General features: G+C 56.0%; 4 protein-coding genes across 4 annotated transcripts in view; 3 read left to right on the top strand and 1 right to left on the bottom strand.

The window, feature by feature from the left end:
- PTSG_06236 (uncharacterized protein) overlaps positions 1-2,275 on the top strand; it is a gene marked incomplete at both ends in the record, with an annotated part of 4,453 nt that extends 2,178 nt beyond the window's left edge. The window contains 7 exons of the mRNA XM_004993069.1: positions 61-368; positions 617-648; positions 859-895; positions 1,092-1,170; positions 1,331-1,467; positions 1,806-1,932; positions 2,169-2,275. Coding sequence (XP_004993126.1) covers positions 61-368; positions 617-648; positions 859-895; positions 1,092-1,170; positions 1,331-1,467; positions 1,806-1,932; positions 2,169-2,275 — 827 coding nt within the window. The remainder of the gene's footprint in view (positions 1-60; positions 369-616; positions 649-858; positions 896-1,091; positions 1,171-1,330; positions 1,468-1,805; positions 1,933-2,168) is intronic.
- A 71-nt stretch (positions 2,276-2,346) lies between these two features.
- PTSG_06235 (NO-insensitive guanylyl cyclase III) lies at positions 2,347-6,690 on the top strand. Its single transcript, XM_004993068.1, has 6 exons — positions 2,347-3,028; positions 3,254-3,786; positions 4,043-4,841; positions 5,020-5,076; positions 5,223-5,288; positions 5,557-6,690. The coding sequence occupies exons 1-6, from the start codon at positions 3,008-3,010 to the stop codon at positions 6,208-6,210; spliced, it is 2,130 nt and encodes a 709-aa protein (XP_004993125.1). The 5' UTR covers positions 2,347-3,007; the 3' UTR covers positions 6,211-6,690.
- A 1,042-nt stretch (positions 6,691-7,732) lies between these two features.
- PTSG_06234 (adenylate and Guanylate cyclase catalytic domain-containing protein) lies at positions 7,733-12,705 on the top strand. The gene is made up of 7 exons (XM_004993067.1): positions 7,733-8,630; positions 8,853-9,002; positions 9,207-9,589; positions 9,974-10,805; positions 11,019-11,075; positions 11,222-11,287; positions 11,537-12,705. Exons 1-7 carry the CDS (start codon positions 8,610-8,612, stop codon positions 12,188-12,190), a joined length of 2,163 nt encoding a protein of 720 aa, XP_004993124.1. The 5' UTR covers positions 7,733-8,609; the 3' UTR covers positions 12,191-12,705.
- The window catches only part of PTSG_06233 (uncharacterized protein), an 8,850-nt gene continuing 4,568 nt past the window's right edge, over positions 12,602-16,883 (bottom strand). The window contains exons 13-24 of the mRNA XM_004993066.1: positions 16,730-16,810; positions 16,528-16,597; positions 16,267-16,337; positions 15,925-16,002; positions 15,621-15,716; positions 15,340-15,435; positions 15,120-15,198; positions 14,809-14,975; positions 14,424-14,576; positions 13,996-14,166; positions 13,432-13,720; positions 12,602-13,213 (exon numbers count right to left, since the gene is read on the bottom strand). Coding sequence (XP_004993123.1) covers positions 12,852-13,213; positions 13,432-13,720; positions 13,996-14,166; positions 14,424-14,576; positions 14,809-14,975; positions 15,120-15,198; positions 15,340-15,435; positions 15,621-15,716; positions 15,925-16,002; positions 16,267-16,337; positions 16,528-16,597; positions 16,730-16,810 — 1,713 coding nt within the window. The 3' untranslated portion in view covers positions 12,602-12,851. The remainder of the gene's footprint in view (positions 13,214-13,431; positions 13,721-13,995; positions 14,167-14,423; positions 14,577-14,808; positions 14,976-15,119; positions 15,199-15,339; positions 15,436-15,620; positions 15,717-15,924; positions 16,003-16,266; positions 16,338-16,527; positions 16,598-16,729; positions 16,811-16,883) is intronic.

Below are 16,883 nucleotides of genomic sequence, written 5' to 3'. Positions count from 1 at the left end.
TAGTGCCATCGAATCAGCAGCACAGCCCTAACACGCGCGCGCACGCACGCATTCCGCCAGGCACAACACACGGCGTGTTTGTCCTATCAGACGATGACAGAGAACAGGCGCGATCATCTCGCCTCTTTTCCGCTCCACAACAACAACAACAACAACAACAACAACAACAACAACAACAACAACAACAACAACAACAACAACAACAACAACAACAACAACAACAACAACAACAGGGGGCTGAAGAGGATGCAGCCCCAGAATCCACGCGTGCGCCACTGTGCCAGCTTGCCACGTGCTCGCGCTTCCTCCACAAACCATCGGTGGATCGAATGCGCAGCACAGGCGCCGTGATTCCGGGAACGAACATGGTTCGTTCGCTCCTGTTTCCCTGAGCTCGCATCATACTGTGAGGGGAGGGGGACGGCTGTCACATCACACTCACATTACGTAACACTGCACTGTGTTCTTCATGGGTTGTTCTTCTCACATGTGCCCTTTCACCATCGCACCGTCGTGTTTCTTATCGTTTGATTGATTGTGTGTGTGTGTGTGTGTGTGTGTGTGTGTGTGTGTGTGTGTGTGTGTGTGTGTGTGTGTGTGTGTGTGTGGCTGACAGGTGTACACGGACAGCGCCTTTTACTTTGACACGTGCGCACGCATGAGCCACTGAGGCTAGCACGCTGCTTGACCTGCACTTGTTGTGAAGTTGTCCACTGAACGCACGTTCACGCACACGCACACACGCACATATATACACACACACGATCACTCACTCACACGCCTCCGTTTGTACGTCTTCACTCAAATCGTACGTGACACATGTCCCCTTCATCGCGTGTGGTGTTGTGTTCACCTCAGGACCACTGCAAAGGCGCTTCTCTCCTTCTACGAGTGTGTGTGTGTGTGTGTGTGTGTGTGTGTGTGTGGCTGTGTGTGTGTATCTGTGTTTGTGTGTGTGTGTGTGTGTGCGTATATATACATATGTCTGTGTCTGTACACGTTGACAACTGTGACCGCTAACATCACACGACTCAGATTTCGTGAGTGCTGAATGACTCACCTCATTGTTTTGCCTGTTTGGCGGGCACCAGACGCCCGTGCAAGTACCTGACCGGACCCTGCTGCACACCGCGGCTCTCGATGATGGCACCTTCGTCACGCTCTTCCTTGGTGCGTACTCGACCATGTTCACACTCTGCGCTTACCCAAACCACAACGGCGTGCGCGCCCACAATGGCTCGCCTTGATCCCTGACTCTGGCTGCGCGCGCACACACACACATGCACACACACATACACACATGCACACACACACACACCACAAATGCCAGGTGTGGATGAGAGTTTCAAGGATGGTGCAGTGAGGGAAGAGGCCGGGCAGTCGCTTCGCGTCTGTGGCGTTCCCCTCGCCACTGCACTCGAGCGCATGGGGCTCACCCTGGCTGACATCTGGCCCACCGCACAACAGGTACGTGTGTGTGGCTGTGTATCTGTCTGCGTGTGTGTGTGTGTGTACGTATGTGTGTCTGTGTGTCTGTGTGTCTGTGTATATATGTATGTATTTACACATACATGTGTGTGTGTGTCTTGTCTGTCTGTCCTTGTCTTGTCTGTGCGCAACATCCCGTTACGCGCACACACGCGCGCGCGCGCTCCGTTGCACTTTCCCTGCCTCTAGTCCTCTTGTTTGAATGCACGTGCTGTTGTCATCATCGCACCGTTGTTGTTTGCGACATGTCATCATTCATCCGACATCCATCTCTCATTTCCAAGAATCATGACGTCAACCCCCCCCCCCCCCCTCAGGGAGAGAAAGTGACCCTGTGGACGGCCAAATTCTTTGTTGCAGCACAGACGGTTGGGGAATCCGCTGAAGCAGCACTGCGTGCCATTGCCGTCATCCGAGGCACTGAACCCAGCGCAAGCACAGAAGGTACACGCGCGTGTGCTGCCTCTGTCGTCATGTTTGCAATGCTGTTCCGCAACTGTTTCCCCGAACACCCACCTCCACCACCACCACCAACACCAACAACACCACCACCAACAACAACAACACGCACTCGGCCTGTCACTGCCTCCATCCACACCAACCACCAACCACTCACGCCACGCATCGCTTACGTCAACTCGCGCGTCTCGACACGCTGTCGCCGCCACGTACGGGCGGAGGTGTGTTCCAAGCGCGCATGTGCGTGCCGGATGTCTTGCATCACAAGGCCATTCAAGCATGCCTCGCGCTGTTTGCCAACGCTTTCCACCAACGTGACAACCCATGACGCCATCGCTTGGTCAGCGAAAACCTGCCCTTGTCAGACAATTTATGCAAAACATTAAATGATTTTCGCCCTGACAAACACCCAAGCTCCACGATGACGCAAGCGACTGACCAGTGGCCGAGTGCTTGCGTGCTGGCGGGTTGGGGTGCATGTCGCTTTGGTTGGCGACAGTGCTTGGGTGAAGGGCACACACAAGCAAGCAGGAACGCTTACTTGACGAATCCCCCAACGCGCCGTCACATGTCACACATCCCCACACACGCCGCCGCGCAGCCGTTCTTGTTTGACATCCTGCGCCGCCGCGTGCTGCACGCTTTGTTTTGGCGTTGTGTTGGTTGATTTAGGTGGCAGGCGTCCCTCGAGCGCCATCGCTCTCTTCCACCGCCTTCTCTTCCTCGATGTTCACACACGACATCGCTCAGTCACCATGGCGTGCAGCTGCTGTATGCACGCGTGCCCTTGGCTCATTTCCCCACTTACCAACCGACCGAGACCCTAAACACCATCAAGGCAGCAAGCTACCTCTCTTCTTGACGGCCTCAAGCAACACCCAAGCAACAAAACCGAGGAGAGCGGCACACGCCCGCCACCAACCAACCGACTTCCGCACACATCGAAACCCCCAATCGCATCACAGCCATTTGAGCACATTCTCAGATTCATTCAACACAAGCTACAAGCAGAGCCGAATCCCACAAATCCAACTCGACAACTCGGCGACTTTCTTCCAACATGTATGGAACCCTCCACAAGGTCAGGCAATCTACGTGTGCCTGCGCGTGTCTGTGCATTTGCGCGTGTCTGCTTGTGTGCGTGATAAGAGCGCCACGCTGCAAGCAAGCAACCAATGACTTGCCTGGTTTGATTGAATGTCGTTTCTTATCGCATATGCTCACACACACACACACACACACACACACACACACACACACACACACACACACACACACACACACACACACACACACACACACACAGGCCCTCGCCGCTTGGGTGCAGTCCCTTCCAGATGGTGAAACCTTGATGACGATGGTGCTGGCCGAGGTCAACTTTGCTGGCAGTGCTGACGACTTCTTTCGCTTCTACACCGACGAGCAGACAACCGCCTTTCTCGGAGCCATCGCCAAGGTCACGGGGCACACAATCGAGGACTGCAAGTATCACGCTGGGCGCTGCTTCCTCTTCGGTCTTCTGGAGAGCGGCTACGGTGACGCCCTCCGCACCCTCGGCGATGACTTCTACACCATGCTCGGCAACCTGGACAGCCTCCACGAGTCGTTCCTCCCTTCCTTCCCCAAGATGCGCGCGCCCTCTGTGCGGCCCGTCCGCAACGATGATGGCTCCCTCTCCATCCACTACTACAGCAGCAACGCCGGCCTCTCCAACTTCATGATGGGCGCCCTCGAAGCATGTGCTCGGCAACTGTTTGACTTGGAGCTTTCCATGCACCACCGTGTGAAGAAGGACGACGGCAACAGCCACGATGTCTTCCACGTCTTCATGGACGAGAAGTAAGCTGTTATGTGCATGCGTGTGTGTGTGTGTGTGTGTGTGTGTGTGTGTGTGTGTGTGTGTGTGTGTGTGTGTGTGTGAACGTGTGTGTCTGTGTGTGCGTGTGTGTGTGTTCGTGTGCATGTGGGTCTGCCTGCCTGCCTACCTCTTCATCCGTTGTGCTTGCACAACCGTGCCCAACCGCACGGGCAACATGTCACACGAGTAATTCCTCACGTAGATCATTTCTTCTGTCTCACACACATGATGTCACAGGGGCTACGGCACCAAGCGCAAAGAGGATGAGGAGGCGAAGAAACAGTGCACGGTGGCCATGCCACCCAGCCTCACGAATGACCTCTTCCCATGGCACGTGGCCTTTGATCGCGACATGAAGATCGCGTCGCTTGGCAAACACCTTGCCTCTCGCCTGAAGAGGAAGCAGATTGGCGCGCAGGCCTGGCAAGTGTTCAAGGTCGTGCGGCCATCAAGCATGCGTCTCAAGTTTGACGACATGCTGCAAGTGCAGGGTGCGCCCATTCTTCTCTCCGTCGACGCCAAGCACCTGACGCACGAGGTAACAGTCGATGAGAGCGTGGTGACGCTGACGCACCATCTTCCCCAACTGCAAGTGACGGACCCCTCTGGCGCGCGTGGCAGCGAGTCGTCAACAGGCTGCCCCTTCTCGGGCACATCGTCGTCCTTCAGCTCCAACACGTCATCAAAGCGCTCCTCGGCTGACATGCTGCTGCGTGCAGCCCGGCTCACAAGCAAGGTGGACAACATCAAGCTGCACGGGCAGATCACGTACCACGAGGAGTCCGACCTGCTGCTCTTCGTCGGCGTCCCGGCCCTCCACTCCCTGGAGGAGATGGAGGCACAGGGCATCAACCTCACCGAGCTGCCTCTGCACAGCCACGGACGCGAGTTCCTGTATGGCGCCATGTATCAGTCTGCCTCTGCCAAGAACACCAACGAAGTCGACAAGCGCATGGCTGAACTCGACCACTCGATGCTGGAGGTGCAGCAGAAGAAGGAGCAGATTGATGCCCTCCTCCACAGCATCCTCCCCCCGGTACGTGTGGTTGTGTGTGTGTGCGTGTGTGTGTGCGTGTGTGTGTGTGCGTGTGTGCGTTTGTTGTGTGTGTGTGTGTGTGTGTGTGTGTTTGTGTGTGTGTGCATTAGCAGCTAAACTCGCACTGCCTGCTCACAACTGCATCGCTTTGTCTTTCCCCTTCCATTCCATGACACAGGTTGTTGCGAGCTCACTGGCGCGCGGGGAGATTCCACCAGCCGAACACTACAAGCACGTAAGTGTTGTGCTGCCGTGGTCTTTTTCAGTGGCGGGCGTTTTTGTTTCCTTGCATGCAAGCAAATGTGCGTGTGATGTGGTGCGATGTGGGTTGCCTGCAGGCACACACGAGTGCACGCTCACGCTTCTTCTTTGCCCTGTTAGGTGACTGTGCTGTTCTGCGACATTGCGGGCTTCACCAACATCTCCTCCGAAGTCCCAGCCACCGAGGTGTGTGTCTGTGTGTGTGTGTGTCTGCGTGTGTGTGTGTGTGTGTCTGTGTATGTGTGTGTGTGTGTGCGTCTGTGTATGTGTGTGTGTGTGTGTGTGCGTCTGTGTACTTTTCTGCCTTTGTCGGTCAAACCACCCACCCTTCCATTCCCCTTCCGTCCATGCGTGTTCGCTTCCTCCTGCCCACCATATCATATCACCCGCCTGCCAAGCAACTCACACAACGATTCCCTCGCATACACACGCACGCATTCATGCACACGCACAGATCATGAAGATGCTGCACCATCTGTTTGTGAAGTTTGACGACCTTGCCGACAAGCACGGCTGCTACAAGGTGGAGACAATTGGCGACGCGTACATGGTGGCTGCAGGCTGCCCGGAGGAGTGCGAGGACCACGCCGTACGCATTGCCCGTCTTGCCATCGACATGGTGCGCACGGCTGAGACCGTCAAGTCGCCGCTTGACGGCGAGCCGATTCGCATCCGCGTTGGGCTGCACTCTGGTCCACTGATGGCCGGCGTTGTTGGCCGTGCGCGCCCACGCTACTGCCTGTTTGGCGACACGGTGAACGTCGCCTCGCGCATGGAGAGCAACGGGCTGCCCGGGTGTATCCAGGCGACATACCGCTTCACGCAGGCGCTGCCGACAGATCACGAGTTTGAGATTGTGCCGCGCGGGCACATTGACATCAAGGGCAAGGGCCACATGAAGACCTTCCTGCTGCTCGGTGCTCTGGACGACGAGTGCATGGAGCCCCTCATGCCGTCGCAGAACAAGATGGAGGACATTGCCCCGCACCTGCTGAAAATGACTGCTGCGCGCGAAACTGTTGATGACCGGCTTGCCGAAGTTTCCACTTGTGCGACATCGCTGCGCAACCGTAGGGCCCTCCAGCGCAAGGCGTCATACATGGTCTGACTCTGCTCACTCGAGCACCGTACAGACGTCGTGCTTGTCTGCGCCGTTTGCTTCACCGGGACACACCCTCCTACTTTCTGCTTTCTGTTTTTTTTTTTTTTCGTCTTTTTCGTTTGCTTTACTGACATGGAGCTGTGGTGACACGGCGGGTGGTGACTACGCTGGCTGCGGTGCAGTCAGTTGTTGCACGTGTGCGTGCATGTGGATGTGTCCCTGCTGAAAGCTGATGAAGACACTGCAAGTGTTTGGTGTGCATGTGTGTGTGCTTGTGTGTGGTTGTGTTTGTGCTTGTACGCGCGCGCGTGTGCGCATATGCTTCCTCTTCTCATAATTTCGTGCATGCTCGCTGTCTTTGGTTTGATGCTGGTGTTGACAACGCCCTCAGAGGGTTGGCTCTCATTCACTACTGCTTCGCTTGCATTTGCTCTTGACTTTACGTCTCATGCTCTCTGTTTGTTCTCAGTAAACCTGTGAAGCATCTAACCTGTACCAACACCGCCCTGCTGCCCCACACACACACGCACACATACACACACATGCACATACACGCACACGCACAATCCTACAATCGTCGAGCAACTGTTGCCTGACCTGACCAGCTGACCAGCAGCGCACGGGGGATATCCGTTGCAGACCAACTCGCACCAAGGGAAGCGGGGTGACGTCAACGACCCGCCAACCAGCAGACCAGCAGTGACGACAGAAGGCACGCGTACGTGTGTGACACCTTTGCCATGCTTGCTCCCTTCAGCTCATTCCTATCTTCCAGGTTAGGTTTTTCAAAACAACAACCGCACGCGCACACAACTCTCTGGTCAGCTTCGAGGCTTCTGCTCTCTTGCTCTGTGCTTCTGTGTGTGTGTGTGTGGTCGTGTGTTTGGTCGGGAAGAGCAACGACAAACGTCAGGCTGACGTGTTGCGGGCGCGACAAACCCTGGCACTTGCTCGCTTACTCGCTCCTCGCAGCTGTCAACGTCAACAACAGCCACAGCAACACAAGCACAAACAGGCAAGCAAGAGAGGCACTTCCGACCTTGCACCTTGCCACATCTGTCTGTTGCACATGCGCTCATCTACCCTTGTCTTCGTCATGTCAGCCTTTTCTTTCTTCCTTTCCCTCCCTCACCCGTTCGGTCGTGGTCTGAGTGAGCAAGGGTTTGTCCCGTCCAAACAACCGCCAGCCAGCAGCAGCAGTGGCACCAACAAGCCAACACGACTCCTCAACAGCACACCCGACCCCTTGAACTCAACTCAAACTCAACCCAGCGCTCGCGCACTCAACCCAGCTGCGCTTGCTTTCTCGAAGTGACAGGAGCAACGTGGGCTCGCCCCCCCCCCCAGCGTCACGTTGCCATGCGCACACAAAGCCCCTGCAAGCAAGCAAGCCCCCCACAAGCCCCTCGTCGCCATCACCTTGAGGCTGACACCTTCTTCTTCGTCAGCCAAGCTTCGTCCGGCTGCCTGCAAGCAACCAGCCTGATGTTGCCGAAATTTTACAAATGATTTCAGTAGTTCTTCCGAAACCGTTTTCGTTTTGGATGCTCGCAAAGGGACGAAGGTTGCGCTGACGCCGTCCTGCTGGCCGCGCTGGAGTTGGGATGGTGCCGTCTGCGATGGCAACGCGCAAGGAACAGACACACGCAAGCAACGCCAACAAGGACAGCCAAACAACTGTTTGTTCCATTTGTTGTGCACACGAGACGCTTTGTGCCTCTTTCTTCCATCGCATGCGAGCCCCATTGCTCTTCTCGTCACCTTTTCAGCGCGTTGCTCCCACCATCTCTGTGGTTGATTGGTTGGTTGCGGCTCCGGTGATGTCTCTGATTAAAAGCGTCTTGAAATGGCGGTATGCCGCATCCCTCACAACCCGGACGGACCCCATTACACTCGTCTTCTCTTTGTGTCGCCACTGACAACGGCATGAGCAAGTGTGGCATGCAGGTTTGAGACTTTGCAGTCGCCGTCACTACCAACCGGCTGCTACAACAAAAGCCACACAAACTCGCCTCAACCGACACTGCCACGCGCTGTGGCACTGGAAACAGCAGCACCTCTGCCATTACGCCATCTGCACTCGCTCTGATGAAAGTGTTCATTTTCCAACCTTCACCCCAACACCACTCAAGAGCCCGCCCCCGCCCCACGTCCCGCGGCCCCACCTCGCTTGCATTGACAACCGTTCCTCCTTCCTTCCCGACCCACCAACCAAGAAAAGCGCCCCCTCGCCATACAGCCGCCGCATTCTCATAGCTCAAGACTTCAAGTTTCTTGTTCCAACCCGACCGCGGCATCGCAGCGGCTTCATTTCCCATCCGATCCCTCGATCGCAGCGTCGCTCTCGGCAATCTTGTACGCATTCTCCATACAAACCTCCTTGATCAAGACAACCGACCAGCGCCATGTATGGAGTTCTCCACAAGGTCAGGCAGGCGCTCAGAGCACGCGCAGGAGACGCTTTACTTGGTTTGCGATAGTGCGATGGCATCCGTTCTTTGCTCTCCTTGGCTGATCTGCCACCTGCCTTTCGATCCCTGTTGTCACTCGCCGGTGCCACCCAATCAGCCCCAAACACTTGCCTTTGCGTAACGTGTGCCCTTACTCGGTATGGTTCTGATGACATCTGTGATGGCCCCATTTTGCAGGCCCTGACGGCGTGGCTAACGTCGCTGCCAGACGGCCAACAGCTGCTGCATATGGTCCTGGCCGAAGTCAACTTTGACGGCAGTGCCGACGACTTTTTCCGCCACTACTCGAGCAGCCAGACGGCCGCCTTTCTCGCCGCCATCGCTAAGGTAACATGTGTGTCTGTGTGTGTCTGTGTGGCTGTGTGTGTGTGTGTCTGTGTGCGTCTGTGTGTCTGTGTGTACCTGTGTGGCTGTGTTTATGCGTGGCTTGTTAACGCACATCTGCATGTGAGTGCATTGCGCCCATCGCGCTGCTGCTCTTCTTTCCAAAGCTGACTGGTTGAACCATTTTTCCAATAATGCTCGTTCCAGGTGACCGGCCGCACGGAGGATGAGTGCAAGTATGAAGCTGGCAAGAACTTCCTCGTCGGTCTTCTGGAGAGCGGCTACGGTGACGCCCTCCGCACCCTCGGCGATGACTTCTACACCATGCTCGGCAACCTGGACAGCCTCCACGAGTCGTTCCTCCCTTCCTTCCCCAAGATGCGCGCGCCCTCTGTGCGACCCGTCCGCAACGACGACGGCTCCCTCTCCATCCACTACTACAGCAGCAACGCCGGCCTCTCCAACTTCATGATGGGCGCCCTCGAAGCGTGCGGAGCCCAGCTCTTCGACCTCGATCTCACCATGCACCACCGTGTGAAGAAGGACGACGGCAACAGCCACGATGTCTTCCACGTCTTCCTCGATGAAAGGTGCGGGCACAGCAATCACAAACACGAAGCAGTGCACTCGCGAGATTGTTGAGTCACTGGCAAGCAAGGAGACATGCTGTATTCGTTTGTTTTTATTTGCATGTTTTCTACAATTGCCTCTCATTTCTCGACATCTGTTCATGCTTGTGTTTCAATGGTTTCGGTGTTTGCTGCACTGGTTCCACTCGTGTCTCACCGACATGTATCTGTGGCACACACTCTCTCACAAACTCGCTCCCACACACACACACACACACACACACACACACACACATACACACACATACACACACACATACACACACATACACACACACACACACACACACACTCTCTCTCTCTCTCTCTCTCTCTCTCTCTCTCTCTCTGTGGTCTTGTTTGCAGTGAGTACGGCCATCAACGGGAAACTGACAAGGAGGCAGAGCAAGAATGCACCGTGGACCTGCCCACGGAGGTCACCAACGAGCTCTTCCCATGGCACGTGGCCTTTGATCGCGACATGAAGATCGCGTCGGTTGGCAAGCACTTGGCTGCCCGCTTCAAGAAGCAGCAGCTGGGCGCCAGTGCCTCGCACGTGTTCAAACTTGTCCGCCCACTCGGTATGTCATTCAGCTTTGACAGTCTCAAGACCACTCAGGGCGCCCCCATTCTTCTCTCCGTCGACGCCAAGCACGTGCGCAAGCTTGACCAACAGCAGCCGCAGCAGCCTCACCAGCACGTGCACGACGCGTCGTCTGCCAACACGTCCCACGCCGGAAGCCAGCGCCCAACGCTCGGGCCCGATCAGCTTGCTGACCGTGGCTCTGCTGTTGGCGGCTGCCCCTTCTCCTCCATGTCATCGGCCAGCACTTCTGCGGCCTCGTCGAAGCGCACATCTGTCGATATGATGATGCGCGCAGCTCGTTTGACGAACAAAGTGGACAACATCAAGCTGCACGGGCAGGTCACGTACCACGAGGGCTCCGACCTGCTGCTCTTCGTCGGCGTCCCGGCCCTCCACTCCCTGGAGGAGATGGAGGCACAGGGCATCAACCTCACCGAGCTTCCCCTGCACAGCCACGGACGCGAGTTCCTGTATGGTGCCATGTTCCAGTCTGCCTCTGCCAAGAACACCAACGAAGTGGACAAGCGCATGGCTGAACTCGACCACTCGATGCTGGAGGTGCAGCAGAAGAAGGAGCAGATTGATGCCCTCCTCCACAGCATCCTCCCTCCGGTACGTGGTCGTGCGTGTGTGTGTGTGTGTGTGTGTGTGTGTGTGTGTGTGTGTGTGTGTGTGCGTGTGTGTGTGTGTGTGTGTGTGTGTGTATGTGTGTGTGTGTATGTGTGTTGTGTGTGTTTGTTGTGTATGTGTGCATAAGTAGCTACGTTCGCACTGCCTGCTCACAACCGCATCGCTTTGCCTTTCCCCTTCCATTCCATGACGCAGGTTGTTGCAAGCTCACTGGCGCGCGGGGAGATTCCACCAGCCGAGGAGTACAAGCACGTAAGTGTTGTGCTGCCGTGGTCTTTTTCAGTGGCGGGCGTTTTTGTTTCCTTGCATGCAAGCAAATGTGCGTGTGATGTGGTGCGATGTGGGTTGCCTGCAGGCACACACGAGTGCACGCTCACGCTTCTTCTTTGCCCTGTTAGGTGACTGTGCTGTTCTGCGACATTGCGGGCTTCACCAACATCTCCTCCGAAGTCCCAGCCACCGAGGTGTGTGTCTGTGTGTGTGTGTGTCTGCGTGTGTGTGTGTGTGTGTCTGTGTGTGTGTCTGTGTGTGTGTGTGTGTTTGTGTACTTTTCTGCCTTTGTCGGTCAAACCACCCACCCTTCCATCCTCCCTCCCATCCATGCGTGTTCGCTTCCTCCTCCTCCTGCCCACCATATCATATCACCCGCCTGCCAAGCAACTCACACAACGATTCCCTCGCATACACACGCACGCATTCATGCATACGCACAGATCATGAAGATGCTGCACCATCTGTTTGTGAAGTTTGACGACCTTGCCGACAAGCACGGCTGCTACAAGGTGGAGACAATTGGCGACGCGTACATGGTGGCTGCCGGCTGCCCGGAGGAGTGCGAGGACCACGCCGTACGCATTGCCCGTCTTGCCATCGACATGGTGCGCACGGCTGAGACCGTCAAGTCGCCGCTTGACGGCGAGCCGATTCGCATCCGCGTTGGGCTGCACTCTGGTCCACTGATGGCCGGCGTTGTTGGCCGTGCGCGCCCACGCTACTGCCTGTTTGGCGACACGGTGAACGTCGCCTCGCGCATGGAGAGCAACGGGCTGCCCGGGTGTATCCAGGCGACATACCGCTTCACGCAGGCGCTGCCGACAGATCACGAGTTTGAGATTGTGCCGCGCGGGCACATTGACATCAAGGGCAAGGGCCACATGAAGACCTTCCTGCTGCTCGGCTCTCAAGAGGGTGAGGAGGTGCGTCCTCTTCTACCAACAGAAAACACAATGGCGGATCTTGCTCCCTACCTCCTCGAGCACGCGTCGAAGCGTCAGACCGTTGATGACCGCATGGCAGAGATTGCCACGTTTGCCACCTCTCGTCGCTCCCACCGCTTTGTGCAGCGCAAGGCCTCCTATCTCGTGTGAGGAACGGGACGAAAGCGCACCTCTCCCTTGCACACTGGCTTGTTCTCGGCACAGCCCGTTACAGCGGCGCACCCACCCAACTTCCTTCAAGACAATTCATTATTTCTCCACCGGCACGCATGATCGCCCTGCTTGCTGCAGGCTGTCTGATGCTTGCATGCTGCGTGCTGCTCTTCATCTTCATTTGTTGCTTTTTTTTTTTTTGCTTTGGTTTTGTTTGTGTCGTACAGACAACGTGTGCTTTCTCTCCGTTTCGCCTGTTCCTGCTTGCGCTTCAGTCGCTCCGTTACTGTTCCCTCATTTCAATTTCATGCTGCACATGCCGTCGAAAGCGTTATCATGAGAGCGGTCACATCACATCACATCACGTCTTCTTTGCAATCCCCCGCCCTGCCTCAGTTTTTGTTGCAGCTGTTTCTGCCCATGTATTTCTGCGCTTTTGTCCAATTTATGTCGCGCCCTAACATTGCCACGTGGTCGTTGCGATTCACAGTAAAGACGCAACAGAAGCAAGGAAGTGGGGTTGGAAGGATGACAACTGTGGTTGGCAGGCGCTGGAACAAGGCACCTTCCCGCTGATGCATGCTTGCACTTGCACACCGAATACAACAGCAACCACGTCCACATACACGGCCGGGCAAAGCTGTGCCATCGATGATCGTCACATGGAGACAGCGTTGGCGGCGCGAGAGAGTTGAAAGTCGGGCTGTGCCTTTCCCCACAGCTTCGGCAGTTGTGATCCAGAGAGGCAGGCAGCGACACGCTTCGCCAACTCAGCGCTCCAACGCGTTGCAACGGCATCCTCCTCTTCGTCTGGCTGGGACGTCAGGCGGACGTCAAGGTCGAGCGACAGCATGGGGAGGGACTCCGACACGACAGCACACTGAAGGAGAGGCACGAGCGGGTGCGGTGCGATCGCGTAGCTGCCACGCACGCAGGCAACAATTACTTCCACGCCTGTGGCAGCGAGCCCCGCAACAAGCTCCACCAGGTTGCTTGTCGACGCAGACATCACGTGGGCGCCTGAGTTGTCGTGAGTTGGGTGGGGAAATGCCAAGCTGGCTGGGTGAGTCACATGCTATCATGGCAGAGCGGGATGAATCGAGCGTGCGCGCGCGCGTGTGTGTGTGTGTGTGCGTAGAGGCTCACTGACATGTGCAATACACATAATCATGCACAAGGCGAAACACACACACACGCACGCACGTACACGTGCGCTAAGCTTGGTGAAACTGACGCACCATGTGATGGAGCAGCCTGGCCATAACCGAGCGTTGCAGTGGTCGGATCAACGCCTTCTGCTAGCAAACTCTCCAGCACGTGTGCAGATTTGAAAGTCCCGGCGACAACTGCAAGGCCGTCTGCGGCCGCAATCGTGCTCACCACGTGCGAGACGGCTGCAAGCAGCGGTGTGGGCAAATTCGTGTCTGACACGAAGCCAACACGCAGCTGGCTCGGGTGCGCGGGTTCACGTTGGAGATGAAGGTCGGCGGCAACGGCGGCCTCATGCTCTTTGAATAATGCCTCAACCTTGACATGTGACGGCGTGTGCAGATGTGTGTGTATGTTGTGTGTGCGTGTGTGTGTGTGTGCGCGCGTGTGTTGTGTGTGTTTGTGTGTTGTGTGTGTTTGTGTGTTTGTGTGTTTGTGTGTTTGTGTGTGTGCATATGTGTGTGTGCGGTGGAAGCGCAGAAACATGCCACGACTCAACAACAACCAAAGCAATAAACGTGGCTGCATGTGTCCCAAGGTGTCCCGGCGCCATACAATATCCCCCCCTCCCTTCTCCTCCTCCTCAAGCCCACCTTGTTGGCCACATTTTCAAACCCGCCATCCAACTGCACGCTGGCGAAGCCGTATCGGTCCAAATGTCCACCAGAGTGCTCCAGCTCAATCTGCATGCGTGCGTTGTGCGTCTTTTCGCAACCGTGCTCCAGCAGCACGGCCTGTCCCACCATCGGGTGGCGCGCATAGCCCTGAAGCCAAGCATGCGCGAAGGAGGGAGAACGAGGCGTGTCAGCGAGAGGCACGGTGTGTGTGAATGGTGTGCGTATGTGTATGTGTGAATGTGCGTGCGCTTGGGTGTATGTGCGCTTGGGTGTATGTGTATGCGCTTGAGTGCATGGCAGAAGAGGCAGAGTGGAAGGAGGGACAGCGTGCAAGAAAGCTTGCTTGTTGTTGTGTCAGTGCGGCTTTAGGTTCATGCTGAAGAGATCAAAGCCACATCTCATACCAGCAGCGTGCGGAGAACGAGCGCTTCGTGGTCGCCAGATGAATGCCCGCACCCTTCAGTGTGGGGCAGAGCCACAAAGCGCGTGAGAGTGGGCTCCCTTGCAGCGTTGCTCCTGTTGTTGGCGTTCAGGCGCTGGGCGATGCGCACAGCAACCTGAATGCAAGAAAATGTCAGTGATTGGAAATGGCGACCAGAAACAAACGACACAGGCATGCATGAAGTGTGCCATGTGCAATGTTGCAAGGAGGACAATCGAAGCACAAATCGAAGTACAAATTGAAAGACAAGCAAAAGACAAAGAAAACTGCGGGAAGGAACTGCAGCGCATGGCGTCAACACACAAAGGACAAGGGCCACGTTCAGGAGCTTGGCGCAACCAACCGACCTGGCCTGAACAGAGGCTTGTGGGAAGAATGAGGCCCACACGATCTGATGCTTGATTAACGTCATTGCGCACCATCACGTTCCCACCGCTCACACCCAACAGCTGCGTCTGCTTCAAGACCGCCTCAACATCAACGTGTGTGGGCGCAGACAACGCAAGCGCTTGCCCTGCAGAGTGTATGTGTGTGGGGGGAGGGGAACACGTAAGTGTGTGCTTTGACGGAACATGTGTGCAAAACCTGTAAAACTGAGAAGAGTTGAGCAAGTCGAGCGTTTGTGGGGGAAGGGATGTGAGTGGAATGCATGACGCACCGCTTCTTGCTGCGTCTGCGGAGGACGAATCGACTGCTTTGCCTGTCGATGACTCGGATGCGCTCTCCTGCTGAATGGCCTGCATCGCACAGGCACCGTCACATGAAGCAAGGGGACAAAGTCAGCCGTGCCTGCATGCAACCATGCATTACACGCCGAGCCAAACATTCAGCAGTGAACGAACACATGACAGATGTGCACGACGTACGAGCATCCAAACCTCCTGTGTTGTGTCTCCGCTTCTGCGCTGATCAGTGTCGTCCTCATTGTCAGCGGGTTCGCCCTCAAGTGCGGACCAGTTGCGCCACAGCTGCGTCTGGTTGGTGTGAATGGGTGATGAAGGCGGAGGGAAGGCTGAGATGGTGGAGATGGCAGACGGGATTTTGGTGCAAGACGATGGAAGCGCTGGATGTGTGTGGAGCAGGGACGGTGTTGTACAAGCTCATGCAGGCCATTCCCCTGCACAAACACGCATATGCATGCATAAACACACATACACACCTGGTGATGGCCTGCAATTTCGCCCTTTGACGGGTGGCCGGACGCGATGCGGATCAGCTCCTTGTACGCGGCCTCACCCAGCTCGTCCAACGTCAGCTGGTGAGTGGCCGTGGTTGGTCGTGATGATGGTGGATGCGTGCGGGAGAGGATCGGGAGTGGCGATGTTGAGAGTGATTGTTGGTGGAGAACGGTCGTGAGTTGGGAGCTCGGGCAAAGGCGATGCATTGTGTCGGGTGGACGACGATGAACAACAACGCCAAAAAGCAAGTCTCTACTGCAGGCGCGAAAGGTGAACTGTCTCCACCTTTCCATCGAGGAAGAGCCCGGCGTTGATGTCCATATCCGTTTCCAACAGTTCAAATCGCGCCGTTGTGGTCAGCGCCTATGTGTTGCATATTTTGTGTGTGTGTGTGTGTGTTTTGCATGCACGTGTACGTGTACGTGTGCGTGCGTGTGTGTGTGTGTGTGTGTGTGTGTGTGTGTGTGTGTGTGTGTGTGTGTTTTGCATGCACGTGCAGACGTGTACGTGCACGTGTACGTGTATGTGTGTGTGTGTGTGTGTTTTGCATGCACGTGCGGACGTGTACGTGTGCGTGTGTGTGTATGGGTGAAGCATGTGCGCATGACACCGGCATACCCAGTGTACCTTGAGCGTGGGCACGAAAGGAAAGTTGGTGACGGATCCATTTCCGGTTGTGAAGAGAATCACATTGCATCCTGTTGGCATCACCAAACAGCAGAGTTTGAGATGGTCGATCGGAGTGCGTTTCCTGAGACATTCATCATCGTTGGCACGACTCATGGAGTAGACATACCCAGTCACTCACTCGTCCCAACACACCCGTACTCGCGCGCGCACTCATGCGCGCTCGACGTCTGAGAACAGTTGCAAACCCTCAAATCACACCTGAGGCGACCTGCCCGGCGATGCTCTCAAGATCGTTTCCCGGACTGTCCATGAAGGAATACCCGCTCCCCTGATTGTGTGATTTGTGGTGTGGTTAATATGTGGCAAGGGGGATGAGTCAGCAAACGAGACCGTTCACCGTGGCTCCAACGAAGGCCTTTAGTCGCCCCCTTTGGAGCATCACCATCGCCATCATGGTCACCTTGCGCAGCAGCAGTTCTCCATATTCAACGACGTGATCCAACCGCACGTCCGGCAACTTCTTCATCGCCGCTCCCGCGCTCTGCACACACACACACACACACACACACACACACACACACACACACACACACACACACACACTACGTACGTTA

This window comes from Salpingoeca rosetta, assembly GCF_000188695.1.
Source record: "Salpingoeca rosetta unplaced genomic scaffold supercont1.14, whole genome shotgun sequence".
NCBI lineage: Eukaryota > Choanoflagellata > Craspedida > Salpingoecidae > Salpingoeca > Salpingoeca rosetta.
This window is presented reverse-complemented; position numbering and strand designations above follow the sequence as displayed.

Bases quoted from the DNA above. Each gene is read 5' to 3' on its own strand.
- PTSG_06235 (XM_004993068.1), top strand. From the start codon at position 3,008: ATGTATGGAACCCTCCACAAG. The intron at 3,029-3,253 runs GTCAGGCAATCT...ACACACACACAG, and splicing joins TGTATGGAACCCTCCACAAG to GCCCTCGCCGCTTGGGTGCA. The intron at 3,787-4,042 runs GTAAGCTGTTAT...ATGATGTCACAG, and splicing joins CACGTCTTCATGGACGAGAA to GGGCTACGGCACCAAGCGCA.
- PTSG_06234 (XM_004993067.1), top strand. From the start codon at position 8,610: ATGTATGGAGTTCTCCACAAG. The intron at 9,003-9,206 runs GTAACATGTGTG...TGCTCGTTCCAG, and splicing joins TTCTCGCCGCCATCGCTAAG to GTGACCGGCCGCACGGAGGA. The intron at 11,076-11,221 runs GTAAGTGTTGTG...TTGCCCTGTTAG, and splicing joins CAGCCGAGGAGTACAAGCAC to GTGACTGTGCTGTTCTGCGA.